This window comes from Dasypus novemcinctus, chromosome 29 (assembly GCF_030445035.2).
Source record: "Dasypus novemcinctus isolate mDasNov1 chromosome 29, mDasNov1.1.hap2, whole genome shotgun sequence".
In the NCBI taxonomy this organism is placed as follows: Eukaryota; Metazoa; Chordata; class Mammalia; order Cingulata; family Dasypodidae; genus Dasypus; species Dasypus novemcinctus.
The window spans coordinates 26,994,449-27,021,069 of NC_080701.1; the positions used below are offsets into that span (position 1 = coordinate 26,994,449).

Below are 26,621 nucleotides of genomic sequence, written 5' to 3' on the forward strand. Positions count from 1 at the left end.
AATTGAGGAGAGCAAGCTGGCATACTTAAATCAATTAGAAGGTCATTAAATCTTGAACAGTATAATATTAAGTATAAAAGAAGTGTGAAGAGGGGAGGCTTTAGAAAGAGTAACTTGCAGAGCAGAAAGGATTTGAACTGAACTTTGTAAGAAGGGTAAGATTTGGATAGGTGGAAAAGCAGGGGGACACTCCAGCTTACATGAACTGCAGGAGCAAACACCAGAGGAAGAAACAAATTGTGCATGAGGAGGCTAGTGAGTAAACTGATGGGGTAAGCAAAGACTGTCCAAGTTGAAAATTACAATGATTGTAAGAAAAAATATGCTTATTGATGTAAAGATGAATTTAAAAGCAAAACCATTTTTATCTGATATCTTAACCTATTCTCATAGCATGCTGTGTTAATTAGATAATATTAAGTAGTTTGAGCAATATGACTTAACATAGGGATAACATGAACTTCATTAATCTGTTATTATTATATTTATATAGTATTATTTCCATCTGTAATGGTTCCTTAGATTTATCTACTACTTTTCACCCAAGACATATATTAATTCAATCTCACATCTCTCCTTTCCACAAGTAGGGATATAGGCGTCCTTTTTTTGCAGACTATGTAATGGACACTTGACTGCACTGAAAAATTGTGGCCCAGCAAATCAAATACTTCAGTTCACATGCATCTGCTATGATATGCATGATGTCTCCCTGTTCCTCAACTTTCCCCTTTTATAAAGACAGATAACCACTGAAATCAAATGATTGTGTAAGAAAAGACTGAATTACTTTAATTTGGGTCACATCTTTCTATCTATCTGTAAAATGGGAATCATAACATAGACTTCACGAGACTGCTGGAGAATTAAAATGTATGCAACAAATGCAAATAAGGTGATGTCTGTTGTTGCTGTTATTCTTAATCACAGCAATGAAACTGCACTATAGATCCACACAGGAACTAAGTGAAAGTGCTCTGGATAAACATGATATTGATATAGTTGAACTACTAGTCAAAAAAACACATTTCTTTTTATTAAGAAGTTGAAGAACGAGTTTTATTAACATTTTAACCCACAGACACTAAATAAAAGTGGCTGGCAAGTAGAGCAGGATATCAGAAGCAATCTACCCTATTACCTCAGACCCAGAGGTTAAACCAAGAACACAATACAGCCATCTTTCAGTGGCCTGAGCTATCCACGGAGTGAATTACCTAAGGCTTGGCTGGCAAATAGAATTCCTCTTGCCTGCCAAATCTCATTGATTCCTAGCGCCTGTGTGGAATACTGTGTTGTGAGGCTGATAAAGGACATATCCAGACTCAGAAGAAAAGAGAGCCAGGTGGATTAAGAGTAAACACCACAGGTTTGAGAGGAGAGAGTTGGGATGCCAGGCATCTGCCTTCTCTGACGGCCACTTGATTCTCCCCACATCTCTTTCTTCATTTTGTGGTTCTTAGCATTTTAAACAGATAGAGAAAGAAGCTGAAATAAGTCTTTCATAATTTGTAAGCTGCTTAGGCAAAACCTTAGGGAAATGGTTAAAATAATGAATGAAACAAAAATGATTGGTCAGTACTTAATACATGAGCAGAGTATAGAGAAACCTGCATTGCACGACACAGATTTCAACTACTTATGCCATCCCCAAGGGCATAAAAATAACATTGTACCTAAGAATTTTATATGACAAGGTCAGTTAAACAAAGACACAGAGGGAAGAAAGCAATTTAGAGTATTATTGTAAGCTACACTTAAAATTAGTCTTTATGTAAAAATTGGGTAAATTCAGGGAGTAACTAGGGCCCTATCTTGAATACAGGTGTTCAAAAAGAGAGAAACAGTACCACCCCCATCCCAAAAAGCAAGGAGTATCTACAATTTCAAGCATAACAGTTTCTTCCATCTGCCCCATAAGATCTAAGCTCAATCTGAAGCAGAGCAGGTATCACCATCCCAAATTCTTAATATTGAAAAATAAACAAACTTATAAGGGGAAATGCATCATGGTCCAAAGTAGACTTATTATTATTGTAGTAACGGAAGAACTTGTAACACTGATATACAGATAGTGACTACCAGAGGTTCTGAGGGGAGGGAGAGGGAAGAATAGGTGAAACATGGGGTATTTTTAGGGCATTGGAATTGTTTTGCATGATTCTGTAATGATGGATACAGGCCTTTATGCATTTTGTCAAAACCTATGAAACTGCACAGTGCAATGTGTAAACCATAATGAAAATGGTTAGTAGCAATGCTTTAATGTTTGTTCATGAATTATAACAAATATACCACACTAATGTAAGATGTTATTAATAGTGGAAAATGTGAGAGGGTAGGGGGTGAGGTATATGGGAATCCCCTATATTTTCAATGTGCATTTTCTGAAATCTAAAATTTCTTTATAAGTGGAAGGTAGGGAGGAAGGGAGAGAGGGAGGATACCAATAAAAAATAGATCTAGCAATGGGACAAGTCTAAGTAGACAGTAGATTGTCTAAACCACCAATCATGTAATAGAACTGAGTACAGGATTTGAAGGTAGACCTATGTTTAAAACCTGGTTCTGTTACCTAGCAGCTAGGTTACTCTTCGTAAAGTTTCTTAACATCTTTTGGCCTCACTTCTCTCATCTATAGGATAAGAGAAGATGAAGTACGTTGAGTGCCCAGCACATAGTAGGTTCTCAATAACTGACTCTTCCCCTCTGCCCTCAATCTTGTACATCCATAACAAGCAATGACTGTATGATAACTCATTATTGTCTACGAAATCTTTCTGGAGAGTCAGGAAAAATGACAGGAGATAGAAAGCATCCGTTACTGATACAAAATAAACGTAAAATCAATATTTCCTTCTTGTCCTGAGATGTGATCTAAGTTATATTATTCTCTCTCACCAATACTCTTGATATCACAAAGAAAAAGAGGCTGAGCACTTTTGTATTAACTCAGAAATAAAGGAAAGTCTTGGGCAGGGTCTTGAGAGCAAAACTCTTCTTCCCTAGAAGGAATGAATAATAAATGAAACCACCAAAAAGTGATGATCAGTGTAGGATTCCATGAAACAAGATTCAGGAGATATGAAATATGAAAAAGAGAAAGTTAGGAATCTAGCCTATGTACACGCATAGGTGTTGGTCTAAATAGACATTTTTATCATGTATAGCATTGTCTTCTTACCACAGAAAAGATGTCCACAGTTTGTTTCAACAGGGAAGGAGGCCTGATGTAAACAGATTGGACAGTACATGTCAGTGTAGAACTGCTGTCGAGCAGGAGCAGGTACATCCTGATGAGAAAAGGAAAAATACATATACACACAGATTCATAACTGCCACACATGGGTTTTCAAAATTCTTGTGCTTAATTACATTTAAATATACAGCCAAAAGTGTGTAGGTCTCCTCAAATTTTAGATGTTCAACAGTTTAAGACCTTAAGAAGATTAATAAATTGAATGTTTCTCAGTTACATCACTGTTGTGATTGTAAGAGGAATGTTGAATAGAATCGCCAGAAAAAGAAGCATCCAGCTATTAAAGAACCACTGGATTATAGCTTCATTTGTAGGATTCATATAAAAAAAAACACCAAATCAGCAAAAAAAGATCATATCACATTTGCTAAATATGAACTGTTCTTAACTGTAAACTAAATCAAAAATTTTTGTCCCCTAACATTAGTAAAATATTACTTAAATTTCTTATTTCCTAAAGCAGTCCTAAAATACCAGAATATTCTATCTGCCAAGGTCACATCTCGATATTACTGTCTTTTATGTCAGTTTTAAAGGTGCAATAAAAAACATACAGGGAAGAGGACTTGGCCCAATGGAAAGGGCGTCCACCTACCACATGGGAGGTCCATGGTTCAAACCTCGGGCCTCCCTGACCCGTGTGGAGCTGGCCCATGCGCAGTGCTGATGTGCACAAGGAGTGATGTGCCACACAGGGGTGTCCCCCGTGTAGGGGAGCCCCATGCGCAAGAAGTGCACTCTGTAAGGAGAGCCGCCCAGCACGAAAGAAAGTGCAGCCTGCCCAGGAGTGGCGACGCACACATGGAGAGCTGACACAGCAAGATGAAGCAACAAAAAGAGACACAGATTCCTGGTGCCACTGATAAGGATAGAAGCAGTAACAAAAGAACACACAGCAAATGGGCACAGAGAATGGACAACTGGGGAGGGAGGGAAGGGGAGAGAACTAACTAACTACATAAATAAATAAATTTTAAAAAACAAAAAAGACAAAAAACATACAGCTCTTAATGTCCCCCTACCTTTACTCCTTATTCTTTTTAGAAATTGATCAAAAAAACCCCCACAAAAAAACAATTAACAGCACTGTCCAGTAGAACTTTCTGTGAGAAAGGGAATTGTTATCTATGCTGTTCAACATAGTAGCCACCAGTCACATGTGGGTACTGAGTACTTGAAATGTAGCTAGTATGACTAAAGAATTTAATTTTTAATTGTTTAAAATTTTGATTAATTTAAATTTAACCAGCTACATGTGACTAGTAGCTTCTAAATTGAACAGCGCAGAACTAGGTGAAGTCACAAGCTTCATTCTAACTCCAAGAGCTACATGTCATGCCTGAGGAAGGTCTGAGGCAGACGAACGGGAGAGTGGTGCAAAGAAATCTGGAAGATTTACCTCCATCTGGGACTCCAACATAGCTGGCTCTAGTCATGTAATCACTGGCATGGATTTTAGCAAATCTTAGCAATTTAATATGTGATATGGGGATAATAATAGCAGGTTTACTATCAAGTCTGGGTTGTTTAAAGATTTAATAAGAGAGTTATGTGTGAAAGCACTCTGTAAACTGCAAAATATCGTACTAACATGAATTGATAACAATTGTTCTGAAACAGAGGGCTACTTCTAACATGCTTAAACTATTCTTGCATCAGCGAATTAAAGTTCCAATAGGAATTTTTGTCTGTTTAGTTCACAACTGAATTCCATATGCCTAGAACAATGTCTGGCATATGGTAGATGTTCAATAACTATTTTGTGAATGGATAATTTATAAACCCTCATTGGAACTAAAGATTGCTCACTCAATGGATAGGAAAGCAAATTTTGGTCTTTGGGGTTTTTGTTTTGGTTTGCTTTTTTTTATGTTAGCTATCTCAGCATAAAGGTACACCATATTCTACTTCTTCCAGTATCCTACTTCATTAAGTATATTACATTTCTGGTTCTTAGAGATTCCATCTGGTAAGAAGCGAAGAAGAGTCTGCAGAGAAAAGTTTTCTTCTTTGCCAAACTAGTTTTGTTGACTTTGACCCCTGAACAAAATAAAACCCATTCATTCAGTCATTTCTTCGTAGGTTTCAGGGAGTACGAGTCAGCAAGAATAGTTTTTCTACTACATTTCATTGGGTCAATCAGATAATGATTATTTCCTCACACTTAAATACATAATAGGAAAACTCAGTTTTTTAAAGCAAGTTATAAAGAAAAAACAACTTGAACAAATCTGAATAGATTAAGGCTAGGTATTTGCCTAAACTGAAAATATGCTATCTATAGGATAATATAAAGTAATTAAAAGAATGAAAGAAGCCCTGTTTTCCAAAAAGTGTTTCATCACCATTTTATATGTGGGGAGTATTAAAACATCTTTCCTTACATAAGCACACACACTTCTATAACGACAGTACCTGTTCTGTTTGAAGTTGTTCCCGAAGCACCCTTACTAGCTCTTGGTTTTCTGGGTGAATGTTTTGATGTGCATTTCTGTGGAATAAAATATAATAAACTTTGAATATAAAATAATGTCAGGTAAGTCAACTTTCTTTACAGGTTTAATTTTTAACTTAGAACAATTGGTAATTGAAATATAGTGACAATGATTATACTCCAATTCCAGGACTAACCATTCCAGGCTATTTTAAACTCACTGATGATTAGTTTAACTGAAAAGATGTAATCCAGAGGTCTAGAACTTTGGGCATTTATTGTAATTGCAATCTTTCAAATAATATAAAGGACATTTAGCATATTTAAGTTGTTTCTTTTGTGGAATTTCTTCAAAGTAAGCAGGTATATAAATCTACTTATTATTATGCATTTAACCTATGCCTTTGAACATCTTTCCAAATCTAATTTAGCCATTCTCCCAATTTATCATCTATGAAGGGAGTGGACAAAGAAAAACAGAAACTGAAATTATATAATATAGAAAAGTCAAAACATAGCATACCACTAATATATAGCACTGACAATTAAAATGGAGAATAAAAGACAAAAGTGAGTGACTCATAAAAATGGATGGGGTAAGACATACAAGTATCGAAAATTAAAAGTGGTGGTTAGGTGGGTAGGGTAAAAGTGAAGATATACATCTGTATCACAGCTTAATTTCATTTGGCAGTAGAAGTTTTTTCTAAACTGAAATGTCTTCTAGCAGCAATATTTTATTAATAAAGTATACAATCCACCCAAAGTATACAATCAATGTATTTGGTATAAACACATAGTTGTGTGTTGAGCTCTTCAGTCATTATTAGAGCATTTTCATTATTCCAATAATAATAATAAAACAGCAATATTTTAAATCCACACAATCGCAGTGTTACTCTACAGGAGAACATTTTCTCTCTGGGTAAGCCAATATCCAATAGGGATAAGAAATCTAAATCAATATCTAATGGGAGGAGGGAAATTAATTTATTGATAATTATTCCATATTTAGAAAGGACTGTTATTTTAAACTGTTTACAGTCTTATGACCGAATAAACGACCTATGAAAGAAGGCCATCTGTACATGAAGCAAGCTATCAAGGAACAGCCTAGGGAACCAACTCACTTAAACACCAGTAAATACTTAGCTAAACAGCTGGTCTCGATTCTTTGAGAGTAGAAAACCATTCCCTTTTCCTTGGAAAAAAAGAGTCATGGCTTTTCAGAGTACAGACCCATGTGACTGGAAAGTCTTCTCTTTTGGCTTCTTTCCATAAAAGGGAGGACGTGAGAAATCTTAAATCAGGCAGTAGAATATTAGAAAAGTCAAAGTTTAGCCATTCTTTTAGTAATATCCCAAGCTGCTTGAACACTGCCTGCAGCTCAGGTAATTATTATAATTCAATGTGTTTAGCAGCTATGAGTACAGAACCAAAAACCCAGAATCCCTTAAATCTAGGATAATTAACATAGAAGGAAAGCTGGATTAGAAAATCTGGGCGTTATGGTCACCTTAGCTGAGAAAGTGGCAAGGCATGTGACACTAGATAGGTCTAAACACAGACAGCAGGAAAGACTATGGCTGTAACATCGAACTAGAGCACATTTCTTGTTATTGTTACTGCATTTACCAATTATTTATGGTTTTATTTTTGTTATTTGAAAGGGGAAACTAAAACCATCAAAATAGTAAAGTTGCATGTAGTCCTGGAAAGGAGTCAGGAACCTCTGATATTAGGAAATAAATGATACCCAAACCCTGGGACAAAGAAAAAAAAGTTTGATTCAAAGCTGAGAAACGTGCAAAAGCGTGTGGTTTTCAGGTTAAAGCCCAGAACAGACTCTTTCGGCTGGCTTCTGGCATGTCAGTAAATGGCAGTTATTATTAATACACCAAGAGGAAGGATGAAGAAATAAAAAATTAAAAAATAATTAATTATAATGACCAAAAACATCCAAGAAATTTCACAAGAGACAAAAGGTTGCTTGGTTTGAATTTTAAAGTACACATGCCCTCTCTAACTCATCACTAATTATTTACCTCAATAAAGCAATAGGAGTACAAATGCCAACTGAATTTGAATCTGAAAAGTTGGACAGGAACTTAAACCAACTTCTCAACCAATCAAAACATTCAAGACAATGTCCAAAGTAACAGGAGCACCTTATCTAATTTGAAAAGCTTTCTTAAAGTTGAGCCAAAACCTCACCATTTTCTTCCGTCTTTTGGCCACATGATGCCCATGATGCCACATAGAATAAATCTAATTCCTTTCCACAAAACAAGCCCTCAATATAAAGATGGCTTATATATCCAACTGTTGCTTTCCCTAAGATAAATAGACCCAGGGTTCTTTAATCATTTTTATAGTATTCATTTCCATAATCTTTCCCCATTCTGATAACCTCCTATGAATGTTTCCTGATTTAAACTGAATATAATCCAGATGAGATCTATATCTGGTCATTTTGATAAACGTAAGCTAATACTGCAAAGTTCTGGCATTACAATATACAATTGACTTATTAAATGGAAACTTTTAGTTTGTGCCTATTACATCATTCTAGTTTTTTGGGAAAAGCACTTTTATTATATAAGTAATAGATATCCATACTAGAGTAAACATATAATGGAAAATAAATAAGTCAGGAAAAATATTGAAAAATAAAATTAATCTTATAAAAAATAATTTTTCCATGAACAGGCTATTTCATCAGTTTTGTGATCTGTGTCTTTCATTCAACAATATCACTTTTTAAAGTATCGTGAATACTTTTATGACAATAAATTCATATTTGCATCCCATTCTTATTAGGTAAAAAGGAGACACTATTTGTATTTGCCTAGTTACGACCCATTTTTGTATCTTGATTCTGCTGTACCATACATTAGCTATCTCTCCTGACCAACAATTTAATACTCATGCCTTTAATGTCTTCTTCATTCAAGTTGCTAAAAAATAATGAATAGAACAGAGCAGAAAGAAGGAATTAATAAAGAATAGAGCAGAGATAACAGAAACAGAGAATAGAAAAACAATAGAACCAATGAAACCATAAATTGGTTCTTTGAAAAGATCAGTAAAATTGACAAACTTTACCTAGACTGACAAAGAGAAAAAGAAAGAGCATATAACTAAAATCAGATATGAAAGGAGAGAACATTACTTCTAACCTTAAAAAAAAAAAAGATAAGAGGATATTACAAATATTTGTCAACAATTAGATAACCTAGATAAAATGGACACATTCCTAAAAACATACAATTGACCTAACCTATACAAATGACCTAAACTGAGTCAAGAAGAAATAAAAAAGGCTAGGGTTTTTAACAGAAACTCCCAAATATGGCCGGCCGTAAAATAAATCTTTTTCCTTCCCAAAATTAAAAAAAAGAAGAAGAAATAAAAAATCTCAACAGCCCAATAACAAAGAGAGAGAATAAATCAGTAATCAAAAACCTCACAACAAAGAAATGCTCAGAACCGGGTGGCTTCACTTTACCAAATACTCAAAGACATATTAATACCAATTAGTTCAAAAAATTGAAAAGGAGGGAATACTTCTTAACTCATTCTATCAAGCTGGCATTACTCTAATACCAAAGCCAAATAAAAACATCACAAGAAAGTTACAGACTAATATCCCTTATAAACATAGTTGGGAAAGTCCTAAATAAAATAATAGCAAACGGAATCCAACAGCACATTCAAAGGACTATACACCCTGACCAAGTGAGATCTATCCCAGGAATTCAACAGTATTTCAACATAAGAAAATTAATCAGTATAATACACCCACTAATAGAATGAAGGGGAAAAAATCCATACGGTCATCTGTGATTTCAGTTGATGCAGAAAAGGCATTTGACAAAATGTTAGTCTTTCTTGATAAAAACACTCAGAAAACTAGGAACAGAAGGGAACTTCCTTAACATAATAAAGGGCACATATGAAAAACCCACAGCTAGCATCACATTCAATAGTAAAAAGCTAAAAGCTTTCCCCTGGTATCCAGAACAAGATAAGGGAGCCCACTGTCACCAATTATGTTATTCAACATAACATTGGAAGTTCTAGCCAGAGCAATCAGGCAAGAAAAAGAAATGATAGACATCCAAACTGGAAAGGAAGAAGTAAAACTATCTTTGTTCACAGATGACATGATTGTCTATTTAGAAAATCTCAAGGAAGCCTCAGGAAAGCTACTAGAGCTAAAAAACAAGTTCAGCAAAGTTGCAGGGTACAAGATTGACATGCAAAAAGCAATTATGTGTTTATATATAAGCAATAGGCAATCTGAAAAGGAAATCAGGAAACAATTCCATTTACATTAGTATCTAAAATAATAAAATATCTAGGAATGAATTTAATCAAGGATTTAAGAGATTTATACACTAAAAACTACAGAATATTGCCAACAGAAGACCTAAATTAATGAAAAGAGCCCGTGTTCATAATTTGAAAGAAGTAATATTGTTAATATGTCAATACTTCCCAAAATGTTTTACAGATTCAATAAAATCCTGATCAAAATTCCAGCAGCCTTTTTTTTTTTTTGGTAGAACTGGAAAAAGTCAATTAACAAATTTATATGGAATGGCAAGGGGCCCTGGATAGCCAAAGCCAACTTGAAAAAGGAGAACAAAGTTGGAGGACTCACACTTCCTGATTTCAAAACTTACTACAAAGCTACAATAATCCAAAACAGTGTGGTCCTGACATTAGGACAGACACTTAAACCAATGGAATAGAATCAAAAGTTCAGAAAGAAACCCACACATCTATGGCTAAATGATTTTTGACAAAGGTGCCAAAACTACTCCATGGGGAAAGATTAGTACTCTCATCAAACAGTATAGAAAAAACTTGATAGCCACACCAAAACTAATAAAAGTGGATCCCTACCTCATACCACATATAAAAATTAACTCAAAATTGATCAACAACCTAATGTAAGAACTAAAACTACAAAACTCTTACGATAAAACATTAAGGAAAATCTTCAGGACCTTGTGTTAGGCAACAGATTATGAATTCACCTAACCAATTTGAAAATTACATTTCTAAAACTGCATTACCATACAAAATATTAAAATTTCATTAAAAATATGTATGATAAATTTAAATTTTACCCAATAAGACAGTTGATGACAAGAAAAATATACAGTGGCATTCAGAGCCCACTGAAAAAAACCTTAATCTAAATAATCAGAGATCTATTACTTGCTTGTCATATTAAAGCTTACTAGAAGCTGTCAAAAAGTTAGCAGCCCTTGAGAATATTTATTATTTCACTTCTTCTGTCTTTTAGTCTCACCTGAAAAGTGCATATACCAGGGTAGCAATCAAAGCGAAACTGACCACAACTGCCACAAGTACCTGGTCACTTACTCCTTCTATAACTGAATCATCATCCAGTTTCAAACTTTGAACTTCACCTTGATATTTGGCCATTCCAGGACTAAAAGATGAAGAAACAAGACAAAAGTTACAAATGACAGTAAAAACTAAGTTAAAGTAATAAAAGCAATATAAATATAACTGACTTCTAATATATTTAATATTTTGTAGCACCCACTTAATGAAGGCTGCATTAAATATAACTCTAATGGGTAATTCCCCATTAATGACTTCTTTAAAATTTGCCAGAGACATTATTTGGGGGGATACAGAATTCTATTTCCTTAAGGAAAACAATCACTGTAATTTATCATCCATTTAGTTTTTTTTTTTAAAGAAACTTATTTTTAAATACCCTTTCCTCTTCAAGTTTAGTTGCTTTAATTTTATTTAAGAAAAAATATATTGTTCCTAAACTGCTCTTTTCTTACTCCTGAATACCAATTAAATTCTCCAACTAGCTCAGACCCCTCCTTTCCCCCATAGCACTGGATTTGTATCTCTTCTGGAATTTACCATGTAATGTTATTTATTGATCTGTCCTAGCTTCCCTACTACATTAAAAATCTTTGAAGGAGGAATGTATTGTCATTTTCTGTAAATATACCTATATTACTGGGCATAGTACCACATACAAAGTGGAATCTAACATATTATTTAAAGTCAAAGAGTGACTTACTTATAGTCTAAGTAATTTTATTGGTAAAAGACATTTAGGCTATAGGACATTTATTTCTATACTAAGACTACATTGAATAAATGAAAATTCTGATGCTTGATAAACCATTAGCCTCACCTGAAGCTAAGCTGAGCTTATGGTTCTGAATTCTTTGAACTGCCTGGAATATGGAATCACTCTGAGGCTGCATTTCCTTATGAAGAGAAAAGGAAGGATAAGAAACTCTCCTTCCCATACTCTAAACTAGAGAAAAATGCTAATACCCAATTCTACAGGTATGAGGGGAGATAGCCCAACCATAATGGTGTCCAAATATCACAGGCAATTCACATTTTTTTTCAGATGGCAAAACAGTAAAGTTTACAGTCTTATAAGACACCTAAAGGGAAATAAAGGAAATAAATGTTCAATTAAATATATAAAACTATTAAGAATTAAAATAAAGTTCTGCATTTATGTAACTTATTGCACTGAAAAGAATTCTATCCAATATCATCACTGACCAGGTGAGTCTTTGTTAAGAGCCAACTTTGAGTGTGGAAGTCTAATCTGTTTGAAAAGAATCTGAACAGACTGCTAGTAAGAAAATTACCTCTCATGGAAGAAACCTAACCAAGCCAACAGATCAAAGGCGGCTTTCATCAGCTTCACACATAGTAACAGGCTGATATGTCAGGAACTTTCTAATGACAGGTTTCAAATACCATTATGAAGGTGCACACCAGGAAACTAAGACAGAGCTCTAATTTCAGTACTTTAATTCAAAGAACAGTCAAACGAACTGCCAACTCAAAGTGAGAAAGAGCCTGAAATAATCTAGGGGTGGGGTGCGTCATCAGTTTAGATTTTTATTTCATCAGGTTTTCTCTTTTTAATTTAGAGATGCTATGGGTGCGTTTAAAGTCCTAAGGGCAGTGCTATCTACCAGCATCTGCTCAAAGACAACAAGTGTCATCCCAGCATGGAGTCCCCAGCCTGTAATGACTAAATCTACTTGCTTCACAGAGGTGTGAGGGTTAAACCAAATTAAGAGAGGCGGAAGTGTTTTGCAAGTTACGTGCTCCAAGAGATGCATTATTTATTACTGGAGATGCACATTTTCTCCAATGTTATACATATGGACGGTTTACTACTTTATACTTAAAAAAAGTGGTTACACTTATTTCTATGTCCTTCCAGGTATAATCAGTGATAATGTGATTAAATTCTACTGGGCCAATTATGTGTATGTACATTTATATATTTATGTATATATATTTGACTTCTACGCAATTATGACCTTAAGATATTGTTTCATGCACACTTCGAGGAGATCAGATCCAGGAACTAAGGATTACGTGGTTCTATGTTATTTCCATCATTTTATAGCAAAAGCTGCCACAGAGTTACTTTTTCTTTCCACAAATTTTGGTATCACTACTAGGACAGAAGGAGAGGAAGAAACTGCTGATAAATTTCTGAGAGGAGCAGAGAGGTCACCTACATTTTCCTGGCATCTGGAAATCCCCACTGAACCTAGGACTCTCGCATGGAGATCTACTAAAAGAGTCTGACCTTCTCCTTGGGAGCTTCAATGGTGCAACTTCTGCGGGTAGCTTTTCTAAAAATCAAAGTGAAAAAGGAACTGTAGAAGTTATTGGCTCAAACAATGAGGTATTACAAGGAAAAAAATCACCTCAGTTTGGAAAGAGGCTGATCTGATTTAGGATTAAAGGGGATAAACAATAGAAAGAAATACAATTTCATACTCAAGGATATGATATACTTCAATCTTGGAAATGAATTCCAAAGTCCATATGGACCTCAGTTCTCCAAGTTTTTTGTTGTTGTTCTCTGCTCTTTCATTTTTTAAAATAGATTAAAAAAAAATTTTTAAGATACATAGATCATACAAAATGTTACATTAAAAAATATAAGAGCAACTTTTGTTTTTCATAATCAGGACTGATCTAAACCAAAGAGTACTGCTGATTTTGCAAAACAGCACAGTCTCTGAACTCTGAACCCAGGGTTCTGGTTTCAATTTTGCCACCACAACTATGACCCCACTCAATCATTTAGGACCTCTCCTTTTCCGCAAAGTGTGAAAGCTGGCCTTGCTGATTTCTTACATTCCTTCCAACATTACATTTCTATGATTCAGAGTTTTTGGGATGGAGAAAAAGGTAGGAAAGATAAATATTGAAGAATTAAAGTGGTTACTAGTAGAAAGCATGACCCGGACAGCCAGACCTTCCCTTTCCCCAGGACACAGTTCTATAGCTTGAATTATTTTCAGGTATGTATTACTTTAAAAATAAAAGCCAGAACTTATTTCCTCCCTTCAGAGACGTAAATTTGGTTTCAAAGACTTAAAAGGTCTGTCTCAAGTCCCATTCTTACCTATCATCCCTAGTCACTCTTGGTTTTAAAGCAGTGAAGGGCAAATGGAAGGCACCCATTTTCACAGCAGGGCCTTCTCAACAGCAGTTGCTAAAGTCCCTTACTACATCAAGAGCTCCTCTGATCAGGAACCCAGCCTTATTCCCTTGGCCAACAAACAGGTTCTTAAACATGTTGCAGGGGACATCAATTGCTGCTTACTGGAAAACCAGAAACAAGGTTGTTAAATTCATAGAGCATGGTGTCTAGTCTATTTCTTTAGATCCTGTCAAATACGAAAATATATTATTAGTACTAAGTCTGTTTTTAACTGTTTGAGATTTACAAAAACAAAACATAACGCACAATAGATACTGGAAGCTGTGTGGTATAACTGATAGAATCTTGAAATGGAACTGGCTTCTAGCTTTGGCTTCCTTACAGCTTAGCTGGCTAAGTCTTATTGAAGAGTAGCTTACGTAGCGAAGAAGCAGTAAGACTTGGAGTCTGGGTCTCTGCTTGCTCATATGGAAAATATGGAAAATTAGAATGAATCATATCAAACCACCACTGTTCTTTTTTGTCAGAAAAGCCTTGCTTGAGAGGTTTATCATGAGATCATGAAAGTAGAATATTTACCATATTGCTTGGCATATCCAGTAGGCTCTCAGGAAAGGGGAAATATATTTTTATCACTCTTAACAACTGTAAAGGAATCAGCAATACCAAGATAAAATGTAGCCATGCTTTCCGCCAACTATACTATGTAGCATCTCTCAAAGCTCTAAATGTGTGTTCCCTGCGAAGACAGGGTAAACTGGGGGAACAGGGTCACACAAAACACCATCATGTTGACTTGAACCTGATAAATAGCCATAGATAAGAACTAGCCTTCAACTAATTGCAATGTGCTGACAAGTACCACTCACCTTTCCTGTGTCCTTTCCAGAGCTTTCAGAAAAAGAAAAAAAAAGGAAAACATACAAACACACAGAAAAATATGGGAAATAAAGAAAATTTTAGAATATCTAAAGGAGAAACTCAGTGTCTTTTTACCCAAGCTGATATAAAATCTTGAAGGTCACTTATCTTCCACAGAAAATGACTCACATCCAAGCTTTTAACATAATTTCCTGCACTGAAGGCTGTTGGAGCTACAAAATGAAACCTCGAGAACACAGAAGTATCTTGCACAAACATGTTATGCATAAATATTTAAGAAAAAAGTGCAAGGCCAATTATGTCAGTCTCGAAAACCTGAGCAGCCAGAGTCAAAGCGCTTGCTACATCACAGTGCCTCTAAAGTCTAGCATCTTGCTCATCTCCACATGCAATGGCCAGCTGCACTTTTGTCAGGTTTAAATCAATGTAACATACTTATTGACACTACACTCTTAAGAGTGATGAGAATCTTCAGCAAAAACTTAGTATGGAATGTAGGAACTCAGGTTTGACAAAGATCTAGAGACAGCAACCGCAAAACAAGATGAGATACATATTCATAATTTCTACAAGTTTCTCTGCCCTTTGTGTGGGGCAGATCACTGTGAAGACTTCATGTTACGTTTTTATACTCACAAAACGATATATCATGTGTGAACAGTTAACTGGTGCTTTGTTAACAGTACTGTTAAAAATGCAATGCCGTCTTGCCAGTTTTGGATGCTCAGGGAGAAAACTTTCTCAGTGGGAAAAGGGAGATTCCAGGACCTGCAAACTCAAGTAGAGATGTGTCCTGGAAGGTTGTCTTTGCTGAATCCCAAATAAATGTTTGGAATTATCTGGTAAAGTTATGCATACCCTACGATTCAACAATTCCATTCCTAGTACTCCAAGGGATGTATTCTAAAGAAACTCCTGGAAATATGCAGTAAGGGTCCAGGTAAAAGAATGTTTATCGTATTGTTCAGTAGCCCCAAACTGAAACAATAAAATACCAAATGGAATGGGTACACCGTTATAATCATACAGAGAACTATTACACAGCAATAAAAATTACCTACAGATACACACATTTAATATTAATTGAAAATCACAAAACATAACATGGTTCCTTTCAGAAAAGTTCAAAAACAGGCAAAGTTAAACTATATAGTTTAGGCATGCATTCATAGATTGTGAAGCTATAAAGAAAATCAAGAAAGTGATTATTACAAAAATCAGGCCAGGTGGGGAATTGCGTTTACGAAGCAATCCGGTTGTGAGTGGGCTAACTCGAGTACCGGCAATGTTGTTTTTACCCGGGTGTTTCATTATGAATTATCCTTTAAATATGTATACCGTATGCACTTTCCTGCATGTTATATAACAAGAATTTATCGGTAGCCCTGCAGAGAGTCTAAAAGGGTGAGTGCTCGAGGACAATCCACCTCTCCATTAAGGGAGACGGCCAACTCCTAACAGGGCACTAGGAGAAAGAGGCCCTTGGAAGAGGAGGGCTTAGTGACCTGGTGCACACCCTCTCCCTACTTGAACGGTGTCGGAGGAGGCGAGGCTCCCACTGATCAAAGACGGCGCGGCGGGCCCGCTCACCGCCGGCCAAGGCCACCTGGAACCACCAACCCGCCCGCCCGCCGGCCCCGCCACCGCCTCCGGGGGAATCCGGACGGCCCTGGGAGGCTCTGGGGCTTTGCCTGGGGCCTGGGTTCCCAATGGACGGCGGAGACCCGGGGTCCGAGGCAGCGACTCCTCCCGCCCCGAGTCGACTCCGCAGCCCCGAGGCCACCCCCCGGCAGAACTGCTCGCCCCGGGCCCCGCATCCGGGTGGGCGTGGCAGGCCGCGCGCGGGGCGCCGGGAGCCGCGGGCCGGGGAGGGGGAGGGGGCGCGCGTACCTCTCCACCGCAGAGGAACTACCTCGCCAATTCCCGCGGCCTGAGAAAAGATTATTTCCGGGGAGGACTACCCCCGCCACCCCTCCCGGGGAACCACTAGTAGTTTCTTTTTATAATTCGGGACGCAGGCACCGGCGCAAGCGCACTGCCGAGCTTCCGTGAGGGCGCGAGCGGACGCGCGAGCCAGCGCCCGGCCGCCGCCAGAGCCGGGGCGCGTGCGCACGGCGACACGCCGCGGGGCCGGGAGCGCGCGCGGCGGCGGCGGCGGCGGCGGGGCGGGCCCAGCCCTGGGGCGGTCATGCGCAGTGGGTCGCCAGCCGCGGCTCTCGCCGGGCCGCCGTTCTCGGGAGGAAGGGCGGTGGGAGGGGCCCCTGGGCGGGGACACGGGACTGCGGGCGTGGCCGGGGGCGCGCTCGCCGGGCGCGCGGTCCCGAGTGAGAGAAGGAGGGGCGGCGGGGGTGACGGTGCGGGAGCTGCTGCGAGCGCCGGGGCGACGGTCGGCAGCCCGGGCCCGGAGGAGGAGGCGGGCCAGAGGCCACTCAGCCGCCCGGACCGTCCGGCCTCAGCCCCAGAGCCGAGCAGCAGCGGTTTCTGGCCGGGAGGGGAAGCCCTGTCAAGCCCGCGGCGGGGAAGATGTTCAGCGTGGAGTCGGTGGAGCGGGAGGAGCTGTGCGAGAGCCTTCTCACTTGGGTATGTGACGCCTGGCGGGCCGGCGGGGAGGCCCCCTTTCCCCGGGCCGCCTTTCCGGGATCCCCCCTCGCTGGTCTCGGGGGGCGAGCGCTGAGGGCGGCGGTGCCGTCACATCCGGGGCCTGGGGCGGGCGGAGCCGAGGGACGCGGGCGCGGGCGGCGGGGAGGAGGCTGGGCCCCGGGTCCGAGAGGAACTTGCCGGGCCTGAGGCGCTGGCTGCTCCCCGAGGGACCGCCGGCTCGGCGGAGGCTGATGATGGGGCGCCGGCGACGCGGTAACCAGGGCTGTTGCTGGCTGGCAGCTGGCGAGGCGGGTCCCTCCCCCGGCGCTTCTAGGAGCGGCGCAAAGGCGGTTGTCCCTGCGCCCCCGCGCAGCCGGCGGAGGCGTCGGGACCCCCGGACGCGCCGCTGCTCGCCTTTGTTGTCAGGTTCCCGGCGGATGGAGCGCAGCCCCTTCAGCCCTGCCCACTGCAAGAAGGAAACAGAAGGACTTCGAAGGCGTCCGAGGGACCCTCCGAATCGGGGTCCAGAAATTGTTGAGGAAAGACTGCTGCAAGGCGAGATGCCTTTTGGAGATGAGACGTGTTACGGAAGTTACTTATTAGAGATACTATTTAAAACTGGAAGGCGTTTGAGAATCAGTAGTGAAACTCAAGGACATTTTGGAGCGGCGTCGTTGGATTCTAACTTTATTAAACGTTTACTAAAAGCAAATATGCGTTCAGTTCTAACGCGGGCAGTGCTGCCTTTAGTAGCCTCATCGGGAGCCGGTCCTTAAAGCCACACTTGCATATTTCTCAAACTGGTGCCAGTTTCTGGGAATGAGTGTATCAAATTACAGGATAAACTAGTGCTTCTTTCTGGAGCACTGTTTTATTCATTGCTAATAATCTAAAATAGCACTTTTGTAACAAAATAAGCATGAGTATATTTTAATTTTGAAGGTAAAACGCAGAATTTCAAAGAAATTCGAAGTTTAGCCAGTGGTTTAGATTACAGGCTCATATCTTTGGAGTATAAGCTCTCTCCTGTGCCGGGGCGCTTTGGTGGAAAGGTTTCTGAAGCATAATTTTAGGTTGGTTTTAACATAAAGTAATGAAAATAGAGTCTGAGGTTTTGGCACAAATCAAGTTATGTCACCTAAAACATAGAAATATATACGGTGGTATATTTGGTATATTCAGTAATTTTTGTATTAGACCATTCTTAAGACGGTTTCAGATTGTTCTCAATAATATGTAGTTATCATATAGCTTACAACTCTAAAGGAATGTAATGTTCCAATTTCAGGCAAAGAAGATGGGTTTAACTGCTATATTTTGGAGGAAGGAAAAACTGATAAGTTGCATAATGTGGCCAAGGTTTGGGCTATGCAGGGGAGAGATAAAGAATTACCACGTTCTATGATACTGTGGAAAGAATAGATATGGCAGAGATTGGAACAGAAGGCTGAGCATCTTAAGATTTTGTATTTTGACTTTGTACAAGTAGCCCTCGATGTTAGGAAAAGAGACAAGAAAGCAAAGAGGGGGAAGCTAATTCAATTAGAAGTAGGGATACACTGTTTAAAGTCTAGGGGAAGAAGTCATGGAAACAAAGAGGTGTATTTGAAGGATACCTGTAAAAAGATGGTAGTGCACTTATTTGAGAAATGCTAATAAAAACATAGAGGAAAAATCACAGGGGAAGTTAGAAGGAATACCAACAGAACTGGAGACTATGAAAGAATCTACAATAATATAGAATCTGACGAAAATATCAAGAAAACAGGGATAATCCATGTTATCAGCTGCAGGGAGGTCAAGGAGTATGGTATTGTAAAATTAAATAGAAGCCTCCTCAAGGAAAACTTTTCGGAAAGATAAAATTAGAGATTACCAATGACAAAACTGGAGGGCAGGGTACACACGAAGATGTACAAATCTAAGATATAGAAACATTTAAAAGTATACCTCAAAGGGTTTCAAAATAGATTTGAATTTAAATGCTGGGTTTGTTCTTTTTTATAAAAAGAATAAATGTTTCCATGAAAAATGTCTGAGGTAGTGAAAACTGTATATTTAGTCTAGTAATAACCCATGTATCTGGAGACCAGATTAATTCTGAATACAATCCCAAACCTAAATGCAACAAAAATATCTCTATAATACACTTCAACGAAAAGATTTCCATTTAGAATATTTTGCTCTATTTTATGCAAACTTCTAGCCAGCTTGCACCCAGCAAGTTGGAAGGGGAATGCAATGCTCACCAAAATACAGACCGATCAGTGACAGAGAAAACCCGAGAACTAAAAGTTCAGTCTGGGCGATTAAGTCCTTGAGCCTTACATACCTCAGGAGCCTCCACGGTCAATTATTAAAGATCATAAGGATCCTGAATATCAAGTTAAAGTGCATTTTCCCTACTATGTTGCATTTAGTTTGAAAGAATAGAAATGTATTTAATACATGGTAGAAATTCTTCCATTGGAAATAGTTAAAACACTAAAAGCTCAGGCACTTAAAGGGGTTCCCGTTTGTCACCTATGCAGAATTAAATTCTGTGGATAGCTCATTGCTCCAAATGCTAGAAAAATATCCACTATATTAGAGAGCCTACTAGCCGAAAAAAATGAATGTTCCAAATTTCTTTTGACAGAGGAATACTTATGAAAAGACCAAGTATTATCCTACAAACAAGAAAAATCTTAAGCTTAGATTTCAAATCAAAGTTGTGCAGCAAGCAAGTTCAACAGGATATGCTTGAAATTTTCATTCTACCTCCTCTCCCCACCCTCTGAGTCAAAATATGCCTCTTAGAAAAATCTGCCCTGCCTATTACACCTGTCAAGCCTAATTTCTGGAACTGTACATGAATCTTGTAGAAATGATTGCACTTTCCTGAGTTTTAGGGACTGAAAAACAAGAAAGAGTCTGAAATGCTACCACTTAATGGCCAGAAAGTACATGGAAAAAGAATCATCACAGAGGCTGAGTACATTTATTCTGGGAAGCCCAGTAACATTAACATATCCTTATAATGGCCATCCTGTTTATGTAGCAGCCTACGAAATGTGTACTGGCCTATAGAACTAGGGAGGCTGTAATTTTTATGGTGAGATCACCCCATTCCCTTCTCTGCTGTAATAACTCTATTCTACCAACATTTGTCCTCTAATGGAGTAAAGAAGTTAAATCACATATTTCTTGAAGCCATCATTATATTTCAAATTGGGAGCTATTCTAGCATGGTAGTTAAGAGTTGAGGTTCTGACGTTAGGCTTACCTGGGTTCAAATCCTAGTTTTGTTTTGTACTAAGCGTAGGTAACTTCGCCTCTGTGTTTTGATGGCGTTTGTAGTTAACGTAGGTTTGCTAACTACACAAGTAGCATTCATCAGCATCACCTGGAGGCCTTGTTAAAGCACAGGTTGCACTCTTTTCATTGTCTACCCCAGACAGACACATAAGGAAAAACTTCCTGCTGTGTGGAGCTTTAAGATGATTATCTCTCTTCCTCCACCGCCATAACCAGATATGAAGACACTACTGACTGTACTTGTTACTAGTTCTCTTTTAAGATCCCCCCCCTTTTATTTCTTTTATTAGAGAAGTTGTGGGTTTGCAGAAAAATCATGGATAAAATGTAGGTCTTTTTAAAGATTTGATAGATATGTTGAGAAGTAGACACTTGCGTATTGTTATTAAGAGGATAAATTGCTTCACCTTTTATTAAAGACAGTTTGGCAATATTTATCAAAAGTCTTAAAATGTCTTTATGGTTCAACCCATCAATTTTATTCCTGGGATTATAACCCAGTAAGTAAAGGTATGTGTGAGGACAGAGTCACCTGTGCATTATTCCTAATATTTCCGTTTTCACTACCTAGTTTAGCCTACCATATAATCTCATCTGTGTTAATACACAAACCTAATAGATCTCCCTGCCTTTTTCCTTCCAATCCTTTCTTACTGTAGCCAGTATGATCTTTAAAAAATGGAACTCTCACAACCCTACTCTCCTGCTGAAAATTCTCCCCACTGTGTCCTAAGAAAAAGTCCTAACATTGTTATAAAGTTTTGCATGGTATTGCATGCTGCTTTAGTCCTGTCTTTTACCATTTTACCCTTCTACCTATTCCATCTCTTCCTCCAATCCCCACCTCCCTAAGCAATCCATATCAAGCTTCTTTTCATTCTTAGGTTATATCCCACTCTCACTTTTCGTCTTTGTACTTGCTGTTTACATTTCCAGTAATACTGTTTCATTTCACTAAACTATAAACTCTATGGGGGCATGGCCTGTGTCTTTCTACTTGCAGTGATTTATATCCTTCTAAGTCTTGATCATACTACTGGGTCTAATCACTATTGGTTCGGTTACATTTTCTTACTCATAGAGATCATTTACCATTAGGAGTATCCCAGCATTTCTCTGGCCACAACATGCTGATCAGTACAAAGTTAGTTCTAATTCAGGGTATACTTGACATCAAAATGAATTGAAGGGAAGCGGACTTGGCCCAGTGAATTAGGGTGTCCATCTACCACATGGGAGGTCCACAGTTCAAACCAACGGCCTCCTTGACCCGTGTGGAGCTGGCCCACGTGCAGTGCTGATGCGTGAAAGGAGTACCCTGCCACTCGGGTGTCCCTGCGTAGGGGACCCCCATGCACAAGGAGTGCACCCCGTAAGGAGAGCCGCCCAGCACGAAAGACAGTGCAGCCTGCCCAGGAATGGTGCCACACACATGGAGAGCTGACACAACAAGATGTTGCAACAAAAAGAAACACAGATTCCCGTGCCACTGACAATAACAGAAGCGGACAAAGAACGTACAGCAAATAGACACAGAGAACAGACAACTGGGGGCGGGGGGAAGGGGAGAGAAATAAAAAATTTAAAAAAATGAATTGAATATCTAGTTTCACCATAGTAAGAGTGACTTTTTCATCTGTATTATATAATATATTTTGATTCAGAAACCTCAGCCTGGATTGGTTAAAACAATAAAATTTATTTCATGTAATAGGAGGCTTTAAGGGTTTTTGTTCTGTTTTAGTTCAGTGGGTCAGTTTTGGTCTTAAGAATCTAGTTCATTCTTCCTCTTCTCTAGGCCATCAACCACATTAATTTCATCCTAAGATGTTTATGTGTGATGAATCTGGACTCAGATGGGATCTCCCTTCATAAGACTTTCATGCTAATGTGCTGGAGGTGCAGTTAATGTTGGGGTTTAAGATATATTTAGGGGATTTGAATCTCTGGACTGACAATGTGATAGCCAGATCCTGAGCCTCAACAGACTCCAGCACCTACAATCTGATTTATTGGACTTACCACACTCAGCTAAGATGGAGTTGAAGAAGGACAACCACCACACCATGGAGCCTAGAGTGATTACAACTGAAAATGGGAGGATTGCATCCAGCATCCAGGTGGAATCTGACCCTCCTCTTGACATAGAGGTGCAATGGACACAACCAATCCAATGTCCACATAGAAGAGGTGGCATTGGATTGGGAAAAGTGGACATAATGGACAAAGGGTATGGGGAAAGGCAGGAAGAGATGAGAGGTGGAGGCGTCTTCGGGACATGGAGCTGCCCTGGATGGTGCTTCAGAGGTAATCACCGGACATTGTAAATCCTCACAGGGCCCACTTGATGGAATAGAGGAGAGTATGGGCCATGATGTGAACCAATGTATATGAGGTGCAGAGGTGCCCAAAGATGTACTTACCAAATCCAATGGATGTGTCATGATGATGGGAACGAGTGTTGTTGTGGGGGGGAGAGGGGGGGTGGGGGGTTGGGGTTGAATGGGACCTCACATATATATTTTTAATGTAATATTATTACAAAGTCAATAAAAAATAAAAAAAATAAAAAAAAAAAAATTTCATCCTAAGAGGGATTCCTTCAATAATCACAAGATGATTGCTAGCAGCAATTGGGGCAATAACTTCCTTGTTCACATTAAGAGGAGATTGGCTTTTCTTTTCCAGAAGTGCCAGCAAGCATCTCCTTGGTCCAAATTATCTTGACCTGTCCTTCCCTGAATCAGTCACTGGTGTGGGGATGAACTTACTATGATTTTCATTAATTGAGTAGAATTAATGTTGGGAAGTCACTAAATGTCCACCACACTTTCTTCTTTATCAAACTGGAAAAATTATGATAACCTGTAGGAAATTACTCATTGGGGTAATTTTCCAGCTGTTTCACTTTTTAAAATCTATTCCAGGGGAGCAGGTATAGCTCATTGGTTGAGTGCCTGCTTTGCATATACGAGGTCCTGGGTCATTCCCCAGTATCTCATTAAAAAGGAAAAAAAATCTATTCCAACTCCTTAGGTGAGATAATCACAAAAAAGTCTCAGAACTCTCTTATATAGTTAACCATAAAATCTCTGCCTCCCCCTCTCCCCCTTTTTTTTTTCAGATCCAGACATTTATTGTAGAAGCACCATGCCAGACTGTGGAAGATTTAACGAATGGGGTTGTGATGGCCCAGGTTCTTCAAAAGATGTAAGAATAAATTGCATATCTCAATGTATGTTTCTTATACATGGATATTTATTAGATTAAAACCATGGATTAAAAATTATGGTGATAACATGAAATTTTGTTTTGCATGTAGGCTATGAAATGTGAGTATCAATGATGATTTTGGTGAGATGCACTTATTAGGTATGGATTGATTCGTTACAAGTTTAATTGGGGCTGTCATTATTCTAATACTCCAATGGCTTTAGCAGAATTATTTTCTGTGTTGTTTTTGGCATGAACTCAATAGAAATTTTCATGCTGTTGACCAGATTTGCCATTGTAGAGAGATCTGAGAAGCTAACTCCCTCTTTTATATTTAGGCTTTTCCTCAGATGTCACCTTATCAGATAGATCTTACTTGAACACCTATATAAAATAGCAAAAACCATTTCCCTGGCTCTGTATGCCTCTTACCCTTTTGCGTTCTTCTCCAAAGCAAGTAACACCATCTCATATACTATATATTTGCTTGTTTATATTATCTTCCCCACACACACACACCAATGTAGCTCCATAAAAAGGTAGAGAATTTGTTTTATTCATTGTCATGTCCTAACACTAGGACAATATTTGATATTTTAGTTGAACCATTTGAAATTGCAATTCTTCATAGGTTAACAACAGTAAAATATCAGCAATTTCTTATGGTTCGGTCTCCATCATGGGTATTCATGTTTTTGAATGACTTAAATGAATGAGATAGCTGTTTGGGATTGTCTTAGTTTCCCATCTGCAATCACAAATACCCAGAAGTGGATTGTGTTTAAACAATGTGAACTTATTCGCTCACAGTTTTGAGGCTACATGGAGTCCAGAACTGAGATGTGCTCCAGGTGATGCTTTCTCCCTGAACACTGTGGCATTCTGGGACTGGCTGCCGGCCATCCTTGACTTTTCCATCACATGCAGTACATATGGAGGCTTCTTTCTCTCCTGGGTTCCCTTGATTTTTAGGTTCTTGCTTCCCCATAGCCTTTTCCCTATAACCTTCTCTATAAGGCCTCTAGTAATTGGGATAAGACCCATCCTGATTCAGTTGGCTATACCTTAACTAAAAATAGTATTTTCAAAAGGTCCTATTCACAGTGGGTACCCACCCACAGAAATGGACTAAGTTTAAGAACTTATTTTTCTGTTTTCCATAATTCAGACTATCACAGGATATATAAAATATTCCTGATTCTTTCCTTCTGAGTAAACATACAATAGTTGTAAAGTGTATATTGTATGACTATCTTCAACATTTTTTTTTTTAAGATTTTTATTTATTTCTCTCCCCCCTCCCCCTGCCCCAGTTGTCTGTTCTCTGTGTTCATTCACTGTTCTTTGTTCCACTTCTGTTGTTGTCAGTGGCACAGGAATCTGTGTTTCTTTTTGTTGCATCATCTTGTTCTGTCAGCTCTCCATGTGCGCGGGGCCATTCCTGGGCAGGCTGCACTTTCTTTTGTGCTGGGCGGCTCTCCTTACGGGGCGCACTTCTTGCACAAGGGGCTCCCCTACGCGGGGACACCCCTGCATGGCATGGCACTCCTTGTACGCATCAGCACTGCACATGGGCCAACTCCACACTGGTCAAGGAGGCCCGGGGTTTGAACTTTGGACATCCCATGTGGTAAATGGATGCCCTATCCATTGGACCAAGTCCGCTTCCCTGTCTTCAACTTTTGACTAAGGAATTTTTAAAATTAAAGATTACCTGTGAATTTAAGAAGTCATTGGGCTAAGATAATTTGGGAGTTAAATTTACGTTTTGAAGCCCTGAGCATTTGTCAGACTGATGATAATAAGTTTTACATATGACTGTCTGGACTTCCCGCAGTTCTTTTGTCAAGCAATGTGATCATTAAACACTACTATTCAGCACTGCTACTCATCTTGTAAGCTTCATAGAGTTGCCCATATGAAAAGCAGCTCAAATGCCTAAATTTTTGGACATTTGTCTTTGTGCCTTTAAAATTGAAGACTCTTGCTTGAAAACTATAGCTTGTTTTTCTGTCTTCTGTCATTTTACTTGCATTGCACATCTCTCCAGATCTACAGGTACACAGGCTTTTTGATGGAGCTTGTGAAACCTCATTTGAAACCTGGTTCTACCCTGCTGAAAACCATGATCTTATTATTGTTATGATCACCTGTGAGTGGCACCCTAATACATTTTAGCTTTCAGTCTAGAGACTGAAGTTTCACTGAAGTTCTTAATAACATTATTGTGGGCACCTGGGCCTAGCCAAGTGAGCTTTCCAGGTATGTCAATAAATGATTTTTTGCTTAAGTTAATTTGAGTAAAATTTCTGTCATTTGCAGCCACAAGAAAGAATATGTGTGTATATTGTTTTGTCTAAATAACATCTTAACATATATAGTGTGCTGTAAAGGTTATTTTAACTTACCAAAATTTTCTGGGCATATTTCTCATCAATGCTTCATTCCTA

General features: G+C 38.8%; 2 protein-coding genes across 12 annotated transcripts in view; one reads left to right on the forward strand and one right to left on the reverse strand.

The window, feature by feature from the left end:
- Positions 1-17,225, reverse strand: part of RNF170 (ring finger protein 170) — a 45,937-nt gene extending 28,712 nt beyond the window's left edge. The window contains exons 1-7 of one of the 9 annotated variants that reach the window (XM_071212680.1): positions 14,779-15,090; positions 14,506-14,657; positions 14,161-14,360; positions 13,262-13,378; positions 11,017-11,160; positions 5,675-5,750; positions 3,185-3,293 (exon numbers count right to left, since the gene is read on the reverse strand). In XM_071212680.1, the coding sequence (XP_071068781.1) occupies positions 3,185-3,293; positions 5,675-5,750; positions 11,017-11,153 (322 nt within the window). In that variant the 5' untranslated portion in view covers positions 11,154-11,160; positions 13,262-13,378; positions 14,161-14,360; positions 14,506-14,657; positions 14,779-15,090. Of the gene's footprint in view, positions 1-3,184; positions 3,294-5,674; positions 5,751-11,016; positions 11,161-11,895; positions 11,972-13,261; positions 13,379-14,160; positions 14,361-14,505; positions 14,658-14,778; positions 15,091-16,971 lie in introns of those variants that run through there. The other 8 variants (XM_071212682.1, XM_058290073.2, XM_004478279.5 and 5 more) reach the window with 8 other exon arrangements.
- A 161-nt stretch (positions 17,226-17,386) lies between these two features.
- Positions 17,387-26,621, forward strand: part of HOOK3 (hook microtubule tethering protein 3) — a 107,068-nt gene continuing 97,833 nt past the window's right edge. For all 3 annotated transcript variants that reach the window (XM_058290076.2, XM_058290077.2, XM_058290078.2), the window contains exons 1-2: positions 17,387-17,661; positions 24,083-24,168. In XM_058290076.2, coding sequence (XP_058146059.1) covers positions 17,605-17,661; positions 24,083-24,168 — 143 coding nt within the window. In that variant the 5' untranslated portion in view covers positions 17,387-17,604. The remainder of the gene's footprint in view (positions 17,662-24,082; positions 24,169-26,621) is intronic.